Raw genomic sequence first — 20,718 nt, 5'->3', positions numbered from 1 at the left:
ATTCACCATGTTGTCTAATTTACTCATTTTCTTTAACTTGAATTTGTTGTTTTTTAACATTGACGTGTATCGCAGATCAGAACGCAGCCATATAAATGACAGCATCGTAGGATTAAAGCTTACCAAATATTTTAGGCCGGTTCAAAAGTTAGTCCGGTTTAAAAACTGTTGGTACGGTTTTGTGCTTACGGCTATAAGTGGACAAGCCTCTTGGTTAGCTGTTACTATAAGTGAATTTGTTTTATGCACTACCTCAATCAATTTACTTGGAGATCAATTAATCGATCGTCGGAAGATACTCATAAAACCTAGTCGCCAGGCCCTCTTCGTAGAGGTCTCAGTTCGTACATTTGGAATTAAGATATCTGATGATATCGAGACATTTAAATGATCAAAGATGATGTATTTATGATCAGATAATGACGGTTCGAGCTCGTTGTGTACAAGCCAGCATGCCAACTCATGCGTTATACCGTCAGAGCAGAGAGTTACATCTAACGCCGCTTCTCTGCCAGTTCATGCAAATGTTGGGCGATTTCCTACATTAAGTATATGCAGATTTGCAATACTTAAATATTCCATCAATTGGGTGTCTCTTAAATTGATGTATATGAGCTGTCCCAAATTACGTCGTGCGCATTTGCAACGCTGCCGATTATGAGAAGAAACCCATTTCCCCAATAGTATGATACAACCCCTATGAAATCATCAGAAGGTGATAAAAGCTAAGCTATTTTCTAAGTATTTATAATTTAGCTTCCTCGAATCACTGCCTTGAGATACGAAAGATAAGCTTTTGCAGAGTTTCTTCATTGATATCGCTGGGACATTCTTTTAAACATTGCTAAAAAGGTTATGATTGAATGGTCGATGATATTACTATGCGGATACATGCTCGCAAAGATATTTCATGTCTTTTTGTTATTGTACCAATTGTCATTATATTCTCATTATAGGAACATTGTATACTAAAATTCATCATCTTTGTGATTACCATTTTCATCGAATGTTATTCTACATCTGTTTGAAAATTATAGAGGCCTCTCAGTTTAATGGTGCGGCATTGTGTATGATGTTCGAAAAGAACACGAAAACTGCGCTAAGCGTCAAAAATACATTAAAGTGTCACAAATCTTGTTCATGAAACAGTTCACAAAACCAAAAAGTACCATCGAACGGTTACACTAACATGAACCAGTTCATATTGTCACGTTATTCCGCGTAAAAAATTCGATAGTAAACTCATGAGTTAGATATCACGTACAAACGTACGAAAAAAAAATTTCTTAGTGAAAACAGTTCCAAAACTAAGGCAATAGCAAAAATATGTTGTCTGATACAAGAAATGGTATAGTACATCGACGAATTCTTGCTTTTGAATTTGGTTTTATTATTAATTTAAAAGATACCAATTTCACCGTTGGAATTTGCAAACGCGGCCTGGTGGGTGCTACCATCATATGTACAACTTGAAGCCAACGAAGTGAGGCTGTCCAGCGCAGATTCATATGATATGCGTTACGTCAATTGCCTTGGAACGATCCGCTCAACCTGAACCATACGAAGATCGTTGTCGATTATTAGGACTACACACTTTAGAAGATCGTAGACCCGCGTCGTAAACTACCTTCGCGTCTAAGCTTCTTATGGCTGAATATGATGTTCCCGATCTTCTATCACAAATTAACCTCTGCACACCAACCCGTGTCCTTTGTTCTCGAGCACTGCTGCACCCTGAAATGCATAACACTAACTACGCTGCCAACAACCGATATTAGAAACGACCCGTCGCTTCAACCATTATAACGACATCTTCGACTTCGTCTTTAGTTCCGCGCATGCCACTTTAGGTCATTTCTTTTTAGGATAGTTGATTAGGACTCAATTATTTAAATACAAATACAAATACAAGAGAATGTCGAAATTCGCTCCAAATCTTCTGATTAGGCAGGTGATTTGTAGATGCGCAGAAACGGCTCAACTCCTATTCAACTCAAATTTATAATTTTCAATTTAAATGATGATACATTAAAGACTATTTTCAGACAAGTGAGAACAACTAATTATTTATCTATTTAAGTATTCAGATTTTTCACAGGTCCTATTGTTTTATGAAATTTATACTTTTTATATCATTAGACAGGCTTATTTTTCTAGGCAATTCTTCTACCAGATCTTTGAAACTATGGCAAAAGACATACCAGTAATTTTGTTTGTTGACAAGTAAAGGGTGTACAAAAAATACTACTGATTTCTCTACAAAGCATAAATAACTATAAGAACTATAGCTGTATACTGTATGATTGAATGGTCGATGATATTACTATGCGGATACATGCTCGCAAAGATATTTCATGTCTTTTTGTTATTGTACCAATTGTCATTATATTCTCATTATAGGAACATTGTATACTAAAATTCATCATCTTTGTGATTACCATTTTCATCGAATGTTATTCTACATCTGTTTGAAAATTATAGGGGCCTCTCAGTTTAATGGTGCGGCATTGTGTATGATGTTCGAAAAGAACACGAAAACTGCGCTAAGCGTCAAAAATACATTAAAGTGTCACAAATCTTGTTCATGAAACAGTTCACAAAACCAAAAAGTACCATCGAACGGTTACACTTACATGAACCAGTTCATATTGTCACGTTATTCCGCGTAAAAAATTCGATAGTAAACTCATGAGTTAGATATCACGTACGTACGTACGAAAATCGTGACTCAGATCTGGAAATCATGAATATCAATCACAGAATCCATTTGTAAACTCATGAACAGATAGTCTTACTCACTCTTAGTCATTAATAAAAAAGGATTGTAAATAACAGGAAATTCTACCAACCGATAAATTAATAGCTTCATATTCATTTGATAATAAGACTACGAAGCGGCTTGTCATTGCCCCATTGATTTATAGTACCGGACTCCAAATACCAAATGATTATAATCTTCTGAGGTAATTGCAAGAATGTTGACACCCGTATGACCAGGACTTTATTGAAATTACTCATAAATAATATCTAAATCGAATTGTGACTGTTCCAGACCTCGCACCATGTGATGTCATTCTATTGTGCTATTTACCCTAAACTATCCTTCGACGCTAAAAAATCTTAACATTTTTGATGCGAAATCGGTTCAAATTAACCCGAAGTATATTCGAATGTTCGTAGCACAGCACAGAATTGAAACACCTCCTATCTTAAAATCTCCAACCAACTTGAACCACCCTAGAATATTGAAAACCAACGTTCGCTTGCAACATGAACCAAACAAAAACTACCTTTTTGTTGCTGTGCGAAAAACATATTACTTACGTGACTTTTGCTGATAATGTCCTCCCGATAAGACGCTTCATGCTGTGAGACTGTTTTATCCCTTCGCGATGACACATTCTTGCGTGGATGAGAGCGTCCCTCCACCCTCAGGCACACCGTTAGCGACGTACGTACGTACGAAACCGCACATGAAGGTAATACCTTCTGCTGTACGAGAACGGCCTTTCCGTGGTCCGCCGTGAACCTGAATCTGGGAAGCTTTCTCTTTCCACACACCGTAGAACAAAAGCATCAAACGGGAGATGCACTTATAAAATGCTGGTTGGTGACGATGTAAAGTGTTTATGTTGTGCATAAAAAACAAACATAAACTAGGGGTCGAGAGAGGGTGCTCGAAATCCAGAAGCGTTTGTGGACTGGTACTCGGGTAAGGACACAACGAGAACAAAAGGGTTGCTTGTCAGTGATTATTTTTGTTGTCGGTTTGTTGTATTTTTAATCAATCAATACAAAAGCCAATTTGGAGGTCATGTTGCCCGTTGCGTGATTGCCTGAAAGGATATTAATCATGATCGGGATTTTTGACATATACTGTTAAATAGCATGTGACAGATGTTGGAAACAAACACCGGGTAAAAATTATGCGATGCAAGAGTGGTACAAAAACCTTGAAAAAATGATTTAAGAAACTCTTTTACGACCAAAGCCGAACGATGAAATATAACTTGAATCCTTCCCCATCATCCCTTAGTAGTACTCGCAAGGGACCCGTCAATGATGGAATTCGTGTTTTTCTAATTGTTCCTATACGACAGACCACTTTATTCGCCAATTTTGGTCGATCGCATTACCGCACAGGAGCCAGCAATTCAACCGGGGCACGGCAGTGGCGTTGGAACAACACGGTGGTCGAAAATCGTGCCCATAAATCGCCGCACACTCGGACATGAAAATGCCACCGCACACGCAAAGCGAGTTGCTGAGGCTGTTCTAAAGATGCCCGATGGAGTCGGCAAAAATGTGACCGCAACACGAACCACCGCAACAGAACCGCTCGGTCATCAGTTTTTCGTAGACGTGATTGAAATACCAACTGTGAAAATTGTAATAAATCTCGCACTGATTGCATCCCTTGAGAATTTCGTTTTTTATTACTTATGGCCACTGCTGGTCTGGGGTAAGGGAACCCCAGAGACCTGGCAACTTAACTGAAGATTGATCGCAGGAAGACGATTTCGATCGTGTATACGTATTGCATGTCGTAGCGAGGCAACTTTTTAAATAGCAACCAACCGAAGTTGAACTCATTGCAGTTGCGATGGCTGACTGTATCGCAAGAATTTTAATGGTAGAAAGTGTAGACTCGCGCGACAAGGAAGAATTTTTTGAAACGGCTTATATGGTAGCTTGACGCCACTGATTACGCTAATAAGTGATATATTGGGGAAAAATCAATTTGGTGCGCATCAAGCTCACATTCATTTTCACCGATGGTGTATTGGTGGGAAGCAGGCATTGTAATTCTCTCTCACTCACGCGAAAAGAAGCTTATCCGATGTCCAACTTTTACGAGATAAGATGAGTCGCAAAATTCTCCGTCTCCACAAATAGCATGAGAATGATTTTCCGGATAAAATTTATTTGACTTTTAATGTAGAATACATTTAAGGTTTCAATATAGGGGTCCCGTTTCAAAATATCGGCTGCGGCGCCGCGTCAGATTTTGAACGTTAATAACTTTTATCATACTTAACAGAATGATTTGATTTTTAGACCAATTTGTTGCAAATATGTTCCTCTATGCTGTATTAAAATTTGAAGTATGTATAACATGTACTAATAACAAAAAAATGTGTTTTGAAAAATCTTTCGAAAACGACTCGGAAAAGTGAAAATTTTCAGCCCATCCCGCACAGAGCCGTCGTTATGGTAGACCAACCGAACAATAAAATAATGAAAAGTTTATATATAGGTCCATTACATGTTTGTTCGTATGGTTATTCGCATTGGGTTGCTTGACGAGAGCACTTGGTGGGGGAAAGACGGCATATTCCTTTGGTTAGGCCATTAGAAGCCGGACGGAAAGGAAAGGCTCATGCACGGCACGAGAACGAGCGAGAAAGCGATAGTAGTGCATATTAGCGCGATTATATAAATATCTGTCGGTCGGTTTTTCTCATCATTCGTATTCGTTCAAGCACTAGCAAGCAGCCAGTCCACCGAAGAAAAGCAGTCGGCGATGACGACGGCGGAAAAAGTGCCCCAGCTACTGGTGACTCATCGCAACCCGATCAGGAACTGTCGCCCTGCAAGAATTTCGCCCCAACTAAAGGGCAACAGAGTAGGCTATCGTTCCAGCGTCTGGGTCGTGAGATTGTGCAGGACTGCAAAGTCGAGCTACGCTTACAAAGCTCAGTCGTAATGATGCCCCGAGAAGCCAACGATGCCTACTTGGTCGGTTTGTTCGAGAATGCAAAATAGTGCTTTCTAGCTCACCGTGTCCGCGGGGAGTGCGTCTGAATTATGCTCCCGCAATAAAACAATAAACGGTTCTTTACAGGACCAATTAATTGTGTTCTAATAAGAGTTAAACTGAAATTTACATTTTATGGTGTATAACAAATAATTTTCAGAAAGCAATATAAGAAATACGATGTGTGGAAAGAAAGAAAGAGAATTTAAATTATCTTCTCTCGCTCGTTTTCGTGCACTGCTTTTCCATTCCTTTCTGCTGCTACTACCATCATAACTAAAACGAATGTGCGTGTTCCCCCACCATCTCATGGCCAGTGTTGCCACAATTGCATGTCGCTATAACAATTTGAATTATTTTATTGATCCTCTCTAGTATTGATAAAATATAGAACATGCAAAGTACACTAGTCGCATGCTTTTATTCGAACTTTTTGGCAGCCTCCGTTGATTAACTGCATAAATCGATTTGTTTGTGCAGCTCCTTGCTAGTAGCAAACTAAATAGCCTTTATCAGCGCTAACAAATAAAACAAAAGAATTTAAATTTGTGAAAATCTTCTCCTTCCTTCTTTTCAAATCTGCAACATTCTTTGAAAATATTGTTGGAATGTTGTTATTGAAAAACTGAACATGCAAGTTTGCTAGCACTGGCCACTAGATTGAAGGCGATGGAAAGACAGAATATTCGTTTTGGTTATGCTAGTATTGGTAGCCGAACGGAAAGGAAAGGCACAGGAATGGCACGAAAACGAGCGGGAGAGCGATAGTAGTGCTTTCTTGTGTTTTCATATATGAATATTGGTCGGTCGGTTTTTCTCATCATTCGTATTCGTTCAAGCACTAGCAAGCAGCCAGTCCACCGGAGGAAAGCAGTTGGCGATGATGACGGTCCGCAAAAGTGCCCCAGCTACTGGTGGCCCATCGCAACCAACTACCGATCAGGAACTGTCGCCATGCTAGTATTTCGCCCCAACTAAAGGGCAACGGAGCAACTAATCCGCTGGCTAACATTCCAGCGTCTGGTTCGTAAGGTTGTGTATTACTTCAAAGTCGAGCTACGCTTACAAAACTCAGCCGTAATGAAGCCACTGATGCCTACTTGGTCGGTTTGTGGGAGTGGGCGTAAATTACAATAAAAGCAACGGTTCTTTTCAGGACCAATCAATTGTGTTCTAGTGAGAGTTAAACTGAAACTTTTATTTTAAGGTGTGTAGCAAATTTTCAACAAGCAACATAATACGTTGGGTGGAAAGAAGTAGCTTGCACACGGAACAAAAATTTAAATTATCCTCTCGCTCGTTTCGTGCACTGCTTTTCCATTCCTTTCTACTGTTATTATCAGTATTACCAAAACGAATGTGTTGTTGCATGTGTTTAAGAGAAACGTTGAAGTCGCATGCTTCTATTCAAGCTTTTTGGCAGCCCCCGTGAACTAACTGCATTAAATGATTTTTTGTGCAGCTCCGTGCTAGTAGCAAACAAAATGGCCCTACCAGTGTCTGATTCGTGAGATTGTGCAGGATTTCAAAGTCGAGCTAAGCTTATAAAGTTCAGCCGTAATGATACCCGAAGAAGCCAGTCTTGTCGTTTTGTTCGAGGCTACAAAACAGTTCGCCAGGCACGTAACTATCATGCCAAAAATATCCAACGATCCAGCGCATCACCATCAACACCAACGCCGATACCAAAGGTTCTTTTCAGAACCACCATTATTACCATAGAGAATTATTTGAAAATTTCCCATCCAAACGTGATTCTGTTGAATATTATTAGATTTAAATTAACGTCTCGAATTGAAATCACGACGCTCCGGTTATGTGACAGACATTACCCACCCATCTTTTTTTATTGTGACCACGACACCCCATTTCAATATTTCTGAATGAACAGAAGGTCGAGTTTGGAAAGTTTGTAACTTTCATTGTACTTAACCAAATTACACAATGTTCGCACTAATGATTCAGAAATATGATCAGGAATCTTCTGTTAGATTTGTAAGTATGTATAATTTACATGAATAAAGAAAAATTGATTTTCAGGAATCAATTATTATCTGTTCTTCCATTGGCCAGTACTACGCGACTTCCTCATGCTAACAATTAATTTCATCGTTAGCCATCTCCCTCACCAAGGCCAACAACGCCAACAAAACCGGTCCTTTTCAGGACCACCATCATTTTTGTAAAGAATAATTTGAAATATTCCTCGCCCAAATCACCTTTTGTCCGAAAATTCCAATGAGTATCAACATATTTGAAGAACGTGTTCCTTATGTATTCTACATCTCTCCGGTTATGTCGCAGACATTACCCACCCATCTTTTTTTTTATTGTGACCACGACACCCCATTTCAATATTTCTGAATGAACAGAAGGTCGAGTTTGGAAAGTTTGTAACTTTCATTGTACTTAACCAAATTACACAATGTTCGCACTAATGATTCAGAAATATGATCAGGAATCTTCTGTTAGATTTGTAAGTATGTATAATTTACATGAATAAAGAAAAATTGATTTTCAGGAATCAATTATTATCTGTTCTTCCATTGGCCAGTACTACGCGACTTCCTCATGCTAACAATTAATTTCATCGTTAGCCATCTCCCTCACCAAGGCCAACAACGCCAACAAAACCGGTCCTTTTCAGGACCACCATCATTTTTGTAAAGAATAATTTGAAATATTCCTCGCCCAAATCACCTTTTGTCCGAAAATTCCAATGAGTATCAACATATTTGAAGAACGTGTTCCTTATGTATTCTACATCTCTCCGGTTATGTCGCAGACATTACCCACCCATCTTTTTTTTCCTTCTCACCGGAGAATGTGATAAAATTTTAATTTCGTGGAAATCAATAAAAACTTAAAAAAATACACTTAATTACAATGAAAAGCGGCAAAGAAAAATGATAGACTTGTTTTTTCGTGTTTTGGAATAACGGCAGGAAAGCAGCGAGCGAAGAAAAGATACCGTGAAAAACTCATTCACTCATTCTCCGACTGTTTTATTTATCCGGAGAAATAACACGTTGTATTTATCCGGAGAAGTTGTGTGAGTGCCAATAACTTTTCGTGTGAAAATGTGAGTTTTTATTGTCGCAGTAGCAAACTATCCGGGCGCATTTACTCATATGAGCGATAAATGCAATGCCTGGTGGGAAGACAAATTCATACATCGGATTCAATAAAATTTGTTATTATTTTAAGGTAACATGTGATCCAATCATTTAATAAATATATTTTTTTGAAGTTAAAACAAAATTATTGAAACTAGCAATATGTTTAGTGAATTCAAAAGTTTATTGTTTTTTCTGTTTTCAGGTCAATTATTTTGTCATTTTAAACAGTAAACTATATAACCCAAAAAAAACATTTGTTTATTCAATGCTATGTTTTCCTGGTGAAATAATAGTCTGAAAATATTTCATTTCGAAAGAAGTAACGAAAAAATAATAACATCATCAAATTTGCTGCACAAACAATCCACGTACCCCATTCTAATCTGCCTTTGTGCACTGTACTTACGCTAATTTAAAAACCACCACACCGGTGCTATAATGTAATTAAACTCACCTTTCCTGCACTAATATCTTTGGTACAACCCGCTATCATGCGGTACATTAAACTAATTGTAACCCCGGGGCAGCTCATCGGCAAACTTTTGCTGATTGCTGGTTGCCACTCCTGCTGATTGGAAAACGATCGACAACGAAATGAAAGAAAAGGTCTCATTCACACCGTTCTGTCTAATATGATCACTACCAGTCCGATCGGCGGTTCCGATCAGCCTCCCTCCGGGGACAACTGCAGTCAGCAGTACCTATGCATATGTACGTAAAGGCAGCTAGATTTACGGTGCAGATTGTGCAGCTAGAGTGACCACGTTGACCCTGGAGATACAATTAGCCCTTTTTCATTTTTTTTTTCAACCGTAGACTAGATCGACAGGACATTGCATTTTGTCAACGGAAAAATTTATTGAATGGAGTAACAAGTCAATCGTATTACAAAACATCTTTCGACTTAAGTGGATGTATTCTTACGCACTCGGTAAAACTTTGTATTTTTAAAGCAATTAAATTAATTCTGATACAAATGAGAGATGGTAGCGAATTGAACATATTTTCTTGTGTATTTAGTGAAAAAAGCGAAAATTGACAATACCACCTCCAAAGCCTGTGCTCCATTCTATAAAAATCCGGTTACAATGGATACCAACTATCTAATATATATTCTTGATAGAAACGATGGTGCAAAATATTCAAATCGATTTAAATTCATTTCTGAAAGCTTACTAAACACTATGGTAAGGTCTATGTGGACACCAGAGGGCCACAAAAAAGTATGATTCGTATTATATTAATCTATTTAAGCTCAGCAAGAGGGCTGAGTCGTATATACCGGATGCATAAATACGTTAGGCATAATTAAGCTGACCAACTCTGACGAAAAAATCCGTACACCATACCGCAACGAAGCGAAATCGTTCATAACGCTCAGGCAAACGGTTTGTGTACGGATTTTTTCGTCAGAGTTGGTCAGCTTAGACATAATAGACATTAGGCGTACTGGACGATGGGCATAATTCACAAAGATATAAGAATCGCGAGGCGTTCTCTATTGTAGAGATTTGAAGCTTAAACTCGGTTTTTTCGGCTTACAAACTACTACGCTTGCTATACCATACCTTCGTATAACTTTAACGAAAGACAGAAAAATGAAAAATGCAATGCAATCCTTCACAAGTGTAGATTTTTTTACAGTTTTTCCGTGGATGTGCTGGATGCTTTCTTCATTTAAATGAACAGTTTTGGTTCAAGTACATTTCAAGCCTGTTAGATGTATTACCAATACAATTGAAAAATAGAGCAAAATAATGAACGTTTTTGCGCTTATTAAAATTTGTAGTGTTATGGTCTATATCAGCATTAGGCTACGGATATCTCGTTTGTGACGATACCTTTTTGGTTTCGGTAATTCGTCACAGTACACGAAAACAATTCTCCTTTGTATCACATAGTTTCCGTAGCTCTATCTTTGATAACCTCAAGAATATAATCATATTATGGGAAATAATCAATATAGAAGCAGTAATATTCGTATATCCGTTTAATGAATAATTAAATACATCATTCTTTGTTTCATGAGCTGTTCTTCAAAGAATTCAGTTTTTCTTGGATAATTGCACTATGCATATACGCTAGCACAGAAATTTTTTTTATTCTCAAAGGTGACACATGTCAAAGTAAGCTCAGATACCAAATTTCTCATCATTTGGACAATTCTAGACCCCCGCTTCGCTTCAAAGGTTTTGTGCTATGGGAAAATACGGAGGAAAAATATATTAAATGCTCTAACTCGAAAAATTGCAATTCATACCACTTTTTAAAGGAAACAACTTTAGTATTTAAATTGAGATATTTCTAAGTTTAAAAAAATAAGTAGAGTTCTGGGTCATTTTGTCCCCAAAATCCCCTATTTTTAATAATTTTGCTTCGTGATGTAAATCTTACATATTTTACCATTTTTCTAATTTAAAAAAATCTCAGAAATTGAGCAGCACCTTTGTCCCAATACGATAAATTGGAGTTATAGGGTTTTTTGTCGTTCATATTAAATTTAATCATTTTCTCGGGCAAATATCGCTATATCCACGAAGATCCGTCCGAAAATCTTTAAAATCGTGACCGACCATCTTAGATTCCGATGAAACTTTACACGTTTCACCGTCATGGAAGACTAAATATTTTTCACAGGTAATAAGATTATTTTGACTCAAGAGCAACTTTTCAAAAGGGTGTAAACGTTTCTACGAGTATGAATTTCAAATTTTTTTTTTGTTCGATTACTCTATTTTATACAGCAAAACTATCTGAGAACGAGTTATAGGGAATGAATACTTCTGTCCTAAAAAAATATACACTGAAACAAATGTTGTGTCATTTTTCAAAAAAACAAAAATTTATGATGAAAATTTAAATTGCGAAAAAAACCATTTTTTTTTATTTTTTTGTATTTTGGAAACAAAAACCTAAAGAGAAAAGAAACATTTTGAATGTGATTGCATGATGGAGAAAAAATTGGTAAAAAAGCTTTTCTAACAATAACTTCGTACATGTTTTTAAATTTCATACTAATTGACATACAAAATTGTAATTTTATTACAGAATATAATTCTAAGCACCATTTAAAATCAAAATGCATTTAACAAAAATCTTCCAAAATGCGATAGTTTTCGAGATATTTGGAATTTTGCTCCTTAAAAAACAATTAATTCGTGTAATTATGCTCTTTTTAAAAGTTATTCGCGTTACCCCATCATAAAATGTCAAACATTTATTGTTTATCGTTTTAAAGACGTAAAAGCAACTTTTTTAGTGTATTTGGATCATGGAGAAATTTTCAATAAAAAGGTTTTCCTAACAACAACTTTTGACATATTTTTATAATTCATACTATTTGCATTCAAAAATACAATTTTCTTTTTGAATATGATTCTAAACACCATTTTAAATTGAAACGCTCTTAACAAAAAATTTCTAAAATGTAGTAGTTCTCGAGATATTTTAACTTTTGTTTTACCAACACAATTATTTTCTTTTATTACGACCATTTCATAAGTTAGTCGCGTTTCTCAATCAACAATAATAGGTTTTTCAAAAGGCCCGTAAGCTTTTCTGCAACTTTCCCTTTGACATCAAGGCGATATTGTAAACCATTTGAAAGTTACATGAAAGCAACCAAAATATATTTCAACCATAGGGTTCGATGATTATACTATATAGTTGAATCATATTTTGATTGTTTTCATGTAACTTTCAAATGTTTCACAATATCGCCTTGATGTCAAAGAGAAAGTTACAGGAAATTGTATGGGCCTTTTGAAAAACCTATTATTGTCGATGGAGAAACGCGACTAACTTATGAAAAGGTCGTAATAAAACAAAATAATTGTATTGTCAAAACAAAAGTTAAAATATCTCGAGAACTATTACATTTCAGAAAAATATTGTTATGAGCATTTTGATTTAAAATGGCGTTTAGAATCGTATTCAAAAATAAAATTGTATTTTTGACTGCAAATAGTATGAATTATAAAAATATGTCAAAAGTTGTTGTTAGGAAAACTTTTTTATTGAAAACATCTCCATGATCCAAATACACTAAAAAAGTTGCTTTTACGTCTTTAAAACGATAAACAATAAATTTTTGTCATTTCATAATAGGGTAAGGCGAATAGCTTTTAAAAAGAGCATAATTACACGAATTAATTGGTTTTGATGGAGCAAAATTCCAAATATCTCGAAAACTATCGCATTTTGGAAGATTTTTGTTAAATGCATTTTGATTTTAAATGGTGCTTAGAATTATATTATGTAATAAAATTACAATTTTTTATGTCAATTAGTATGAAATTTAAAAACATGTACGATGTTATTGTTAGAAAAACTTTTTTACCGATTTTTTTTCTCACATGTTATCACATTCAAAATGTTTCTTTTCTCTTTAGGTATTTGTTTCCAAAATAAAAAAAATTAAAAAAATGGGTGTTTTCGCAATTTTTTTTTTGAAAAATGACACAACATTTTTTTCAGTGTATATTTTTTTCGGATATAAGTATTCATTCCCTGTAACTTGTTCTCAGACAGTTTTGCTGTATAAAATACAGTAATCGAACAAAAAAAATTAGAAATTCATAACAGCTTGTTATCAAAATTTAATTTGCCTTTCGCAAAGGGAAGGGTACGAATGATTTTCCTACGCTGCTTTCGGCGAAATTTCAACTAGCATATGCTCTAAAGAGCAACTGGTTTGTGTATTCGTGCCCAAGAAAGGAGCATACGATTCTGTAGCAATTGTTATCTCGAATAAACTTCGCCGTTAATTCTAAGTTACTATTCGAATAGTTTCGCATAATTTTAAATAACTATTTGAATAATTTGTTGTTTCCACAAGCCGTGGTTTCTGTCACAGAGCTACAGATTTACAAAAAAAAACAATGCAAGATGTCTTTGAATATTATTGAACTCTGACTGCAAATTCGCGTATCGAGTTCACCAAAAAGGAAATTGAGCTGGTTTTCAATGAAGCGTGGTCCAGCTCAATTTAAGCTTCTAATAAAGGATAGAATGATCGCTTAAGTTTCGCATTTGAGTACCTGAAGGGTAGTTCGATTCATAATGCATTTGAAGAAGATACATCCGGTATCGTTAGACTAAATTTCACCACTTTTATTCGCACATTAATTTGAACCAAGGAAACTTAAAAAGATTGTATCAAATAACTATAATCTCTGTAACTGAGCATGGGAGCTACTGTTTCAATTCAGCCGCAAACACTCATACTATCAATGTGGAACGAATACAGTAGCGTTGAATACGTATTGCCCGAAATCGAATTCCATTTCTGGGATATCCCTTCAGCCACGTGCGCAAGGTATTAATTCCTTTACGTGTGTTTCTCTCACATTCAGATTACACGTTCTCCATAAAATACACGCCCATGAAAGAGAATTTTCGTAGGAGTTCGGATCATCGACGTTCGCTTGCTATACACACTATGCTCATCTCTCTCATGTTGGGATCACTGATAGAGTTACCAAGACATCGAGCATGTTGTTTGGTCATTAAGATTTCTTAAAAGTCAGAGCTAGATCACTCAATGTCCGTGATATTTTGGCCAGCCGGGATCTGCCATTCTTGTCGCTGATCTATTATTTTTTAAAGATCGTAATTATGTTGATGAATGTTCTTCCTAGTCAATTAATTCTCAGAAATTGAACCTTCATATTTTCGGTTTCTCGCATATACCAGCTATCGAGTTTCTGCAGGCTGTTCGTTTCGCATTCAACGTAAGTTAACAATGCTTGCATGCTTCTCTCTTTCGCGCACCGATAAAAAAATATGTTCTCTCCACTCGCCGGTTAAGTAGGGTAATGAGCCTAAATTCGCCATGTTTCTATTATCATCCTACCCACTTGAAGCCGTTGGTTAGATCAGCGTCTGCCATCTTTGTTCAACGCATTGAGTCAAATGGTAGGGCAACATTAGGGGCATTCGCTTCTAGTTTTCGTTGCGCTCAATCACGAGCATTTCACCGTTTTCAAGGCCTTTGTGTTATTATCTTCGTTCTTAACAAGGAAGCAAAGTTGTTGATGCTAGTTTGTACGCATTCCATCGATTGTAGACCGAGTAATTAATGAATTAGTGAAGCACCCTCCCTAATAGGGTGAAATTAGGCGCTTTAACCTATAAAACATAGTCGGTTTTAGTTTTTTTATATGTAAAGTATAATGTGCAAATCTAATCAGGATGTGATTTTTTTAATTATTCGCTATAATACAAAGAATTGTAACTGAACTTATTAACGCAAATACTCGATTAACGCAAATAATCGATTAATTTCTAAAATAATCGAAAAATCAATAATCGATTACAAGCTTTCAGTATAATCGAGCTAATCGAATAGCTGCTATCAATTAATCGAGAGCATAATTAATGAAGGGTGGCATTGAAAATGAAAGTCGCAGAGCAAAAAAAGGCCAGACTTCTCCAAATTTTTCAAAATGTGTCGAGCGACGTTTTGTTTGGTTGACAAACTAGGATTTACTAAGTAATCGATTATTGATTTTAATCGATTATCTTGGTCCATTCATCGAATGAATTAATCAAGCTTTCAAAAATTATTCGATAAACGGATAATCGATTATTTGCAAAAATCAGACATCACTAATTTTAACCATAATTATGTTGTTTCATAACTTCATATTTCCAATGAAAACAGAAAAACTGATTTATGTTCCAAATGTTCTTTATTAACACGAGAAAGTTAATTCCAAGATAGCAAAACGCTACAACAATTGGGATTAAAAAAAGAATCCAAATTTACATATGATAGTTCCTCAAAAAATATATTTTGGGGGGTAAACTCAAAATCTACGGATCTGACCTCATTCAAAAGTGGCCACACTGGTAGGAAATAAAACAGTGTTAAGTAACTTTTCAATATAGAAGTTTTCTTAATGGATAATGGAAGTACGGTTCTTGAACTAGTGCTATGGAAGTATCACTTTCCTGCATATGTCGAGATAGATTTATAGTTGCTGTGCGTTTGTGCTGTAGATTGATTTGTGCTATTCTAACCATTGTTGATTAGAAAACTATACATTTCATTTCCAACATATATTGCACAACAAGTAGAGGGCACCAAGTAAGTTGGGATGTAAACGTATGTAGCGAGTCATATCAGGTATTAATAAGACACGACTTTAAGTTGATCCTAACGATTTGCGAAGCTAATAACAGTCCGTTGGGTCAGAGATTCGCATAACACAGTAAAGACAAAACCCGAAATGCTCCATACGCGAATGTCATATTTTAGATTCTCTAGCCATTAAGTCCTCGGAACGGAACTACACCTTGATTTAGGGATTCAGTGACCTCTTACGGCATGAGAGCAGGAACCCAGTGTGGCTCAATTCGTCTGTACAAATAGTAATTTGATAATCGAAATCCAACAAAACTTCACCGAAATACCATCAGCGGAGAATATCACCCAACCCACAGTCAACAAAAAACCGGCAAAATAATGCCGATCTTCAGCTGACGAGGCAAACTTTTTTTTTATTAATTTGCTGGACTTATATTGGCGACCTGGTACGCTTACGGATGCATCGATGAAGGGTCGAATTATTGAAGCTTTTGCGTCAAAATAAGGAAATTTATTCATAGAACTATTTAGCAAATGTGTGGTATGCAACCCAACAAAGAATGAATGGCTCAATTTGCATACATGCTAATCACTTTACCTGCTTAACTACTAATTTATGACTTCTCATTGTTACTGATAATTAGTCATATTTATGTTGGCGTAATGAAAAGCATATAGATTAGAAAGGCAGAACGTTTAACTGACGCCAGCTCTGACTTCATTTTCAGACCGCCTAGAGAGCATCCAATACGAGCGCTGAAGCAAAAAAAAAGGAATAATAGCAGAAATAAACCAATCAGTAGCAGGGCCGTTCAGTTGATCTGTTCTTCAGGCTTTTCAAGACGGATAAGCCTGTACCTATACCTAGTGGTAATGAACAGGGTTACAAAAAAAGAGATTGTAAAATGAGATCGTGCCTGAATTACGATCTGCTAGGTACCGTCGTGCACAACTTCATTAAATGAGAATAAATAAATGACTGACTGCGATTAATAACGATCATTTCGCGTCGAAGAACGATCGTTTGCTGCACTTTCGTCGAACCGAAAGGTGTTGTAAAAACACCTTTGGTATAAATACTCACGCCTGTCTGCTTGTCTAATAAAGGGTAGTGAGTGTATGTCCCTAGGGTGTCCATTGATGTTGCATGGTGGAGTGTTCTTGATCGTTAAGTTCAGACATTTCGCGTTTTTAGTTTTGTTTCGTACTGAACGAAATGTTGGATCACTTTTCCCGATTAAATGTTCAAATAGCATTAGCAAGAACAAAACATCTACATACATATGTGATGAAATGGTCAACTATTGTCATACTATGTCCGTCGAAAATGATAACCCTTGAGAACAACCGAAAACATAATCAATCACTTGACAATAATTGGATGAGGTATCTCGAGGGAAATTATTAATAAGCATGGGTTCCACCTCATTTAAGTGAATGCAATGGAAGGGCGAAGCACTCGAAGCAGGATTAAAGGTAATTTTCGATAAATACGAAACGGCTGTCATGCAAATTAGCAACAATCACGGTTCAACCTATAATGAGCAAACCCGAGCGAGTTGCAAGTCCAAGAACACTCATTAAAGTGCATCTTTCGGTAAAAGAGTGCGAAAACAATGAATGTTTTTCCGAGAAAACATTTAAATATAACAATTAAAGCAAATAATTACATGCGAACCTTCACCACTGTTCGATCATAAATTTATGCTACTGTTGCCACCACGACTGAGAACCGTGGTAAAGATGTACCGCAATTATTTGTTTTATGTATGCTTGAAATATGCTCGACATAATGTGGAAAGTGTAGCGCAAATAAATGGTTTTATTTTCCACCTTCCGGTCGGAAGCGTCAAGCACGTTTAAGTATTCCATTTGGACAAACAATGCCAACGAATGGCTCAAACCGTGTACACTTATGTTTTACATATTGAGTTGTTCTGAAATCACTTAATGATTCCTTTGTTTTTCCCCCTAATTACCTCGTAGATTTGCTGCATAAGGAGCTCAGCGTCAGCAATCTGGATTTGTCCTCGTACGACGGAAGCCAATCACCTGGTTCCGGTGGCAGTTTAACACCAAACTGCCGGACCAAGCGAATGCGGACATCCTTCAAGCATCACCAGCTACGAACGATGAAGTCCTACTTTGCGGTCAACCAGAATCCGGATGCTAAGGACCTGAAACAGTTGGCACAAAAGACGGGCCTTTCAAAGCGGGTACTGCAGGTAAGATGGACCTGCGAACCAATCAAAACAAATCCGCATATGATGGTTACTTTCTCTTGTAGGTATGGTTTCAAAACGCTCGCGCCAAGTGGCGTCGGAACGTGATGCGCCAGGATGGTGGTCTCGTTAATGCAGGCCAACCACTGGGTGGTCTGCCGTCGATTACGACCGCAAGTCTGCACCACCATCACCATCACCACCATCCCGGCAGTGGCAATCCAAGCAATACCAGCAGCAGTGATGGGGATATGTCTTCCAGTCAGGCTCTGGAGGAGATGCACAATATGACTTTTGCCGAGCTGTACTGACACAATCTGATGATCAAAAATATGATTTTGTCGAACGTCATCAAATTGTCGCAAAATCAACGGTCCACTCAGCAGCAATCGCCGATGGTTACGCCCAGCCAGGAACAACAAGCTGGCCCCGGGACCGAGTCGGGTGAGACAGGGTTGAGTGGTGGTGCTGAAAAAACACCCAACTGGAGCAGTGCTTACAGTGATGCTAATCATTAGAATTGTATAAAGATTGACAAAGTGGGTCCGGAGCGTGCAATAGAATTAACGGGTGATTAAAATCGACACTAATTGCTAGTTTTCAAGTAGTTGATTACAAGAGCAGATACCCGACCCAGATGTGACAGGTGACTGAATGTACGCTGGTCACGCAATCATACAAAGTATAGACAGACAGACAGACAGACAGACTGTCAGACGTACATACATAATATATCACACATGAGTTGCTAGTGACTATCAATTTCGTTAGAGGGCACAGAACTGCACTAGCATGTAGGAATGCGCCCTGCTAAGTGTTGCAGATCAGCAATCAGGGTTTTTCGTGTCGTTTATCGGTTGAGTAAAATATTTATTTGGGCTGATAGTTTGAGGAATAATAGACGTTATGTGTTGACAAGTGAACAAGGTGCAAAAGATAGTATTTTCTGTACATCAAACTGAAGAATGTCGCACAAAAAAGGGTTGTATGGGTTGTATACAACAAACAAGTACAGTGACTTGAAAATGACAGCGTATAAACTTAATGTTGCGATCACGTCATCTTTTTACCAGTGTGATCTCCAAAACTCTATATTCCCTGTCAGGACCGTAGTGTGGTCTTCTGGCGCCCTTGGCGATGGCTTAATTTTACGCCCCTTTGACGTTTACTTTGCACTTCTTTTTCAATTCGTCTGCCAAACAATAATTTCATGTATAGAGTACTTGACAATCTGTAACTGTATTAGTGTGTTCAACGGTTTGTTTTCCTCCACCTGTCATAATGTTCTGATAGGTGGAGGAAAATAAATCGAAAATAGCTTTTCGGTGAGATTATTTGCACGATGAAACCCGACCAACCGGTATTGTACGTCTGTGGAATAAGTTTCACAGTGACACAGAGCATTTAAACACCATCACAAACACTTTAGACAAGTTATTTCAAACGTTTGAATTCACTGACAGTTTTGAATATGACAGCTGGAGGAAAACAAACCCCAAGTAGTGTGAGTAAAATCATTTGCAAAGTACTCTATACCTGAAAATGGCACACCTATGCTGACTAATACAACTATTCATCAGTAGTGGTATAAAATTTCACTGACAAACTGGATGAGCAGGACTTTCACTGCGATATGACAATGTTTATTCGTGAATTAGGAGGACTAGTAAAAGCATCTAGACTATCACATAAGAAGTTTTATTGACTTGACAAAAAAAATTTGGTTAAATACCATTGAGTATGATGCCCCGTGCCGATCCCTACACTTTTTTTCCTTTCCCAATAGACACAAAGCGAAGAATGCGGAAACTAATTCAATCTTTCGAAAGCGACACAAAAAACCGAAATTTTCCTATTTCGAGCATTGCCATCAGTATGCTACCCATGATCGCAAATCAGTCCCATAAAAATAGGAAAGCCCATAGAAAAGGGGACAAATATGCGATTATGGGCAGTATGGAACACCAACAAAACAGAATATGTCATGCAAATTCACTGCAGATTTGTTTATAGTATCATCATTACGGTGACTGAAGGCTGCGGAGCATTTACTCGGAAGAATTTGTAAAATCAGAGATCGGTTAACTGAGTAGACGAATTTAATCATAAAAAATTTAAAGAACTTTTATGAATATTTGTTCCTTCCTCAAAAATGTAACTATTTCCTGAAAACACCCATTTCCTATAGACTGTTGGACTTTCGTTCATTTTGATCTGTTGATTCGTGAAATCAGTTGAAGCTAGGTGTTCGAAGACAACTAACGGAGCATCTATTCAGTAGACTTTATATAAAGTCCAGTATACTGCCTATGATCGCAAATCAGTCTCATTAACCTTTACAGTACCAAGCTAAAATTTTTCTGAAAATTTTGTTTAAATTTTGCTCTCATTTCGTCAATTTTAGACCGAATTGGATGGAACTGGATTTAAAAGATCTGGAATTTAGTCCAGTTTCTATATACCGAGTAGTGTTCAAATCCGTGGACCGGTTCCGGAATTAATCCGAATTCCCTTGGGGTATATCCGGCA

At 37.0% G+C, this 20,718-nt stretch overlaps 1 protein-coding gene across 1 annotated transcript in view; it reads left to right on the top strand.

The window, feature by feature from the left end:
• Positions 1–20,450, top strand: part of LOC131680797 (LIM/homeobox protein Lhx9-like) — a 66,203-nt gene extending 45,753 nt beyond the window's left edge. The window contains exons 5-6 of the mRNA XM_058961508.1: positions 17,954–18,192; positions 18,255–20,450. Coding sequence (XP_058817491.1) covers positions 17,954–18,192; positions 18,255–18,500 — 485 coding nt within the window. The 3' untranslated portion in view covers positions 18,501–20,450. The remainder of the gene's footprint in view (positions 1–17,953; positions 18,193–18,254) is intronic.
• Positions 20,451–20,718: the final 268 nt, after the last annotated feature.

Source organism: Topomyia yanbarensis, chromosome 2, assembly GCF_030247195.1.
Source record: "Topomyia yanbarensis strain Yona2022 chromosome 2, ASM3024719v1, whole genome shotgun sequence".
NCBI classification, from domain to species: Eukaryota; Metazoa; Arthropoda; class Insecta; order Diptera; family Culicidae; genus Topomyia; species Topomyia yanbarensis.
This window is presented reverse-complemented; position numbering and strand designations above follow the sequence as displayed.